The following is a 6,000-nucleotide window of genomic DNA, read 5'->3' as shown; positions in this document are numbered from 1 at the left end:
TGAGAAGCACCTGAAAAAATGTTCAACATCCTTAATCATCAGGGAAATGCAAATCAAAACAACCCTGAGATTCCATGTCACACCAGTCAGAATGGCTAAGATAAAAAATTCAGGTGACAGCAGATGCTGGTGAGGATGTGGAGAAAGAGAAACACTCCTCCATTGTTGGTGGGATTGCAAACTTGTACAACCACTCTGGAAATCAGTCTGGTGATTCCTCAGAAAATTGGACATAGTACTACTGGTGGATCCAGCAATACCTCTCCTGGGCATATTCCCAGAAGGTGTTCTAACTGGTAATAAGAACACATGCTCCACTATGTTCATAGCAGCCTTATTTATAATAGCCAGAAGCTGGAAAGAACCCATATGTCCCTCAACAGAGGAAAGGATACAGAAGATGTGGTACATTTACACAATGGAGTACTACTCAGCTATTAAAAACAACACATTTATGAAATTCTTAGGCAAATGGATATATCTGGAGGATATCACCTTGAGTGAGGTAATCTAACCACAAAAGAACTCACATGATATGCTCTCACTGATAAGTGGATATTAACCCAGAAACTTAGAATACCCAAGATATAACTTGTAAAACCCATGAAACTCAAGAAGAAGGAAGACCAAAGTGTGGATACTTTATTCCTCCTTAGAATGGGGAACAAAATACCCATGTAAGGAGTTACAGAGACAAAGTTTGGAGCTGAGACAGAAGGAAGGACCATCCATAGAGTACCCTACCTGAGGATCCATCCCATAATCAGCCACCAAACCCAGACACTATTTCATATGCCAGCAAGATTTTGCTGACAGGACCCTGATATAGCTGTCTCTTGTGAGGCTATGCTGTGCCTGGCAAATGCAGAAGTGGATGTTCACAGTTGTCTATTGGATGGAACACAGGGCCCCCAATGGAGGAGCTAGAGAAAGCACCCAAGGAGCTGAAGGGGTCTGCAACCCTATAGGAGGAACAGCAATATGAACTAACCAGTACCCCGCTGAGCTTGTGTCTCTAGCTGCATATGTAGCAGAAGATGGCCTAGTCAGCCATCATTGGGAGGAGAAGCCCTTGGTCTGGCAAAGATTATATGCCCCAGTACAGAGGAATGCCAGGAATAGGAAGCAGGAGTGAGTGGGCTGGGGAGCAGGGCAGGGGGAGGGTATAGGGGACTTTCAGGATAACATTTGAAATGTAAATGAAGAAAATATCTAATAAAAATATTGTAAAAAATACTGTAACATACATTATTATCTTACAATATTCAGAGTTCTTAAAATGGAACATAATGATTTATTAAAATTATAAGCATGCTTATATAGATGAGTCATTTCATCTACAGGGAGGCAGCGTGCATGATGGGAAGAGTAGCAGACAACTCTAGTTCAGATCCCTACTGGGGGAATGCAACTTAGCATTGGAGGGTTTGTCTTGCATTGCAGGGCTGTGAGCTCCATCCTCAACCCTACAAAATAAAATCTCTATTGTCTCCGCAGGCCATATAAAATTGGAACATTTTTGTTTACTTTCTCTGTGTCTCAGTTTTATCTTATGCTAACTACACCCTCCAAAACACCAGAATCAAACTAACCACAGGTGGTAGTGACAGATCTGTCTGAAAATGACAGAAGTGTTACTTTGTAAACTGATGATAACATGCACATGTCAGTAAACATCAAACCACCTGCAACAAGAAGAATAGGAAGTGGTGACTTCACATTGAAGCTGGCTTTGCTAAAGGATAAAGGAAGAGGCTGGATGGATTCAGCTCCGGTCTCTTTCAGCTAGAATAGGGAATTTCTTATGAAGCCACTGGCACAAATGTGATTTATCCAAAGCTTAATAGCATGAAGTGTATGCGTACTGGGCGTGCATGTACATCTGTGTTTTACTCTCTGTTTTCTTTGGTTGAGTTCCCTCAGTCTCTAGCATGATCCTAAAGATCTTCCATTGATTTATGTAGACTATAAACTCAAGAACACTGTCTGTCCTTTAACCCAGTCAGGCTTTTGTAAAACAAACAATGACTTATTAAGTCTTTATTGTGAGATAATAGGTTAATGCACTAAATATATTTAAAGTACTTAGATTGTAAAATTTAAAAACTGGACATGAGGTTTTATAGAGTTATGTTGCCATAGTGTGAGGTGGGAGTTTGTCAGACCTTGTTTTCCTAAAGGAATAGTGTTTTCTTTTTTTGGGGTGGGGAGTGGTTATAATTGGACAGAACTTTCCTAGTAAATATAATATGGTGCACAACTAAAAATTAACACCCACTCTCCATTTTTCAAGTATGAATTCGCATTATGACAGCCTATGACAGCTCTGTACCAGCATGAGTCAGAATGGTTACATTTCAGGCTATAGAGCAGATTAATTATTAGACTACAGCTTCTACTTTGACATTCTCTTCTAGCTATATCAACAAATGCTTATATCTCACTAAAATGATATACTCTTCTCCCTACCAATTCTTGCTCAGCCATGTTCACGGCTGCTCTGTTCACAGTAGCTAGAAAATGGAAACAAACTAAATGTCCTTCAGCTGACAAACAGATAATGAAAATGTGTATGTGTATATTACTCGGTGGAATAGAAAATAATAATGATATTTGCAAGTAAGTGGGTAGAATTAAATATATTATGTGGGGGTAACCCAGACCCAGAAAGATAAACTTAGTATCGCATATGTGATTTTTAAATCCAAGTCTTAAGGTGTGAGTATATAACTTGGAGTAACTGCAGAAACAAGGAAAGTTAGTAATAATAAAAAAAGCCTATGGTGATGGGCTGAAGGAGCCCCTGAGAGGGGAAATAGCAGGAATGGAGGGGGTGGAACACCCCCTTCCAAAGACTGGTTTTCATAATACCAAAGGGAGCCATGCAAACTGGCCAAAGGGTGAAGCACACGATAGTTCTACATGGCTCTGATGAACAATGACCAACATTTCCACGATATCCCTAAGGGTGCAGTGCAGTAGTGGCACTCATGTGCTGGCAGTAGCCAGCAGCTCTCTAATTGGACTTAAGATACTGGAAATCTAACCAGATACCTGGGACTAGTAAGTTCATGGATCTTAGAAAAGAACATACTGCTAGCGCTGCTCTAAACCAGCATAATTTCTCACTGCACTCTAAACACTTATCTTTGTGCCCATAGACAAGTGTAAGCTCTCATGTCTCATCAAAGAAGCTTTTCTTTGCACTAGACTGAGATCATAATTAAACCCCACACCTGGTCCAAATACAGAGAACTGTGTATTTGGTTCACAGCCTTAGTGGATATGTATCCCATAACTCCTGCACCAGAAGCTCAGGTGTATCTCAGAGAGGGGGGCAGAGAGATGGTAAGAACCACAGGAACAGGACCCCTGCTGTGAGATTTGGTCTTGCAGCCTAGAAGTATAGGGAGCCTTCGCTCCCAAAACCCCAACATAATGGCTGCCCAAATAAGACATGAACAAGGAAGGCACCTTGTTCTGACATGCTAACATAGAAGTGGGAACCTCATAGGCCTACACCCTTAGACAAAGAACTATAGGTAACTATTGACAGCTGAGAGAGGGAGAACCGGTTCTCTCTCTCTCTCTCTCTCTTTAAACTTTGGGAAAAATATATTTTAATTAAAATATAGTTACATCACTTTCTCCCTCCTTTCTTCCCTCCAACCCCCCTAACTTCCATTATTTCAACTCTGTCCATGTTCCTCTCACTCTCAAACTTATAGCCTGTTCCTTCATGATTACTATTGGTATATGTATAATTTTACTCATACTCTGATAAATAAATTCTCCTTTTGAAAGTCAAGCCATTTTTCTATTTAATATTTTTCATGTGCTTCAATTTTATTAAAAACACTCCTGTATTTTTTAAAACTTTAATTTATTTTAATTAATTATTTTATTTTTTATATCACAAATGTTTCCCCCTCTCTTGGTCCCCCCTCCCAGAATTCTTTACCCCATTTGCCTCTGCTTCATCTCTGAGGAGGTGCTTCCCCCTCATCCCCTGTCCTGGGCATGCCCCTTTCTGGGGGCAACAAGTCTCTACAGGATTAGGCACATTTTTCCCCCACAGACGCCAGACAAGGCAGTCCTCTGCTACATTGTGTGTGTGGGGGTGGGTGGGTGGGGCATGGAGGGTCGGACCAGACCATGTATGCTCTTTTGTTGGTGGCTTAGTCTCTGGGAGCTCCCAGGGGTCTGGATTATTTGACACTGTTTGTTTTCCTATGGGGTTGCTATCTTCTTTGACTCCTTCAGTTCTTCCTGTAACTCTTCCATAGGAGGTCCCCGACCTCAGTCCAACGGTTGGTTGGCTTTGAGTACCTGCATCTGTTTCAGAAATGTTCTTATTGAGGGATGAACCCCCTAATTAATTGTAAAACACCAGCTTTGAAGATCTGTACCTATAGCCAATACTAAACAGACTCAGCATGATATCTATCTGTCTTTCTTTCTATCTATCTATCTATCTATCTATCTATCTATCTATCTATCTATCTATTATGTATCTACAACAATCATGGAAAAGGAGGCCATACATTTGAAAAGATCAAGGGAGGGGCACGGGGGGGTTAGAAGGGGAGGGCATGGTAGGGGTTGGAGGGAGGAAAGGGAAGTTAGAAATGATGTAATTATATTTTAAATGTTTTAAAGAAGAGAAAGCAGACTGAGGAAGCCCTGGGAAGCAAGCCAGTAAGCAGCCTTCTTACGGCTTCTGCCTCAGCTCTTGCCTCCAGGTCCCTGATTTGAGTTTCTGTCTTGGCTCCCTTTAATGGATTGTGACTTTGGATATGTAAAATAAACAATTTCTTCATCCATCTCCCAGTAGTTAAATTGAAATAAAATTGTACTGTTGCCTTATTACTGCTCTAGAAAGAACTTGATAAATCTGCCATCCTAATCTCTGTTTCTCCTAGATGTCTTTTTTTGTTGTAAGTAGAGACTGGCATGGCACTAGATTCTGTAGATGTTAACCTAATTATGAAGTCCTCTGGGCTTTCCTTTTAAAATATTTTCCTTTGTAACACTCTAACATTCTTTTTTCTTTTTTCCAGCCAGGCTGCCTTTGAAGGATCTCTTTGGAGGCTTACCCAGAACATCCAGCTGCACTGTGAAGGTGGCTTCTCCAGCTCTGTTCCTGGCCACGCATGCATACGGCCCTGCATCTGATGCTCTGACCACTTCGAAGATGAGGGAGTGGAAACCCTTCTCAGACACTATCATTTTGTGCAACTCATCTGATTGCACTGGTCTCCCGTTTAGATACCATGACACATCAGGGGCTGGCAGTCCACTTACCTAGAAACAAAACAGAAAAGTCTTCTATTTATGATTTTAACAACTTTATCATCTGGATTTTGGGGTTGAAAATGCAAAGGAGGAGTTTAAAAATATATTTATTGTAAATTTTTATTGTGAAATTAAAAACAAGATCAATATTGCTTTTAGGCTATTTCAGAACACATACATTTCTTTCAAACACAACCTCAGGTTCTTTAAGACCTCTTTTGGTCACTTTATCTAAAACACTAGTTTATGTCTTATGCCCCATAAGGAATAGGGAAGCAGTGACTAGCTTAGCTAAGTGTGACTCCAAATAAAGTCCCACAGGCAAGTATGTGGACTTCAACTTAACAAATAGCTTTTGAAAACAGAACTTTCGAGCTACAATTTTGTATATGAATGTTAGTTCTATGAGTGCTTCTGTATAAAGACATTAACCCTAATAGAAGCTCTCATTGACAAGGAATCTGGAAAAATATTTTATGAGGTCAGGGTTCTCAAAATGAAAATAATCACGATGTGATGTGGCCTCTTCTCCTAGCCTGAAGACCTGAACAAGAAAAAAGCAGGGTGGCTTGAAGTAGTTAATGGACAACTACAGATGCGTGCACTTGAGACATCCTGGTGTGTGTGTGTGTGTGTGTGTGTGTGTGTGTGTGTGTGTGTGTGAGAGAGAGAGAGAGAGAGAGAGAGAGAGAGAGAGAGAGAGAG

General features: G+C 40.6%; 1 protein-coding gene across 6 annotated transcripts in view; it reads right to left on the bottom strand.

Annotated features, from left to right (window-relative positions):
* The window catches only part of Myot (myotilin), a 43,233-nt gene that overhangs the window by 4,277 nt on the left and 32,956 nt on the right, over positions 1–6,000 (bottom strand). For all 6 annotated transcript variants that reach the window (XM_029471773.1, XM_029471775.1, XM_029471772.1 and 3 more), the window contains one exon: positions 5,097–5,304. In XM_029471773.1, coding sequence (XP_029327633.1) covers positions 5,097–5,304 — 208 coding nt within the window. The remainder of the gene's footprint in view (positions 1–5,096; positions 5,305–6,000) is intronic.

Source organism: Mus caroli, chromosome 18 (assembly GCF_900094665.2).
Source record: "Mus caroli chromosome 18, CAROLI_EIJ_v1.1, whole genome shotgun sequence".
In the NCBI taxonomy this organism is placed as follows: domain Eukaryota; kingdom Metazoa; phylum Chordata; class Mammalia; order Rodentia; family Muridae; genus Mus; species Mus caroli.
This window is presented reverse-complemented; position numbering and strand designations above follow the sequence as displayed.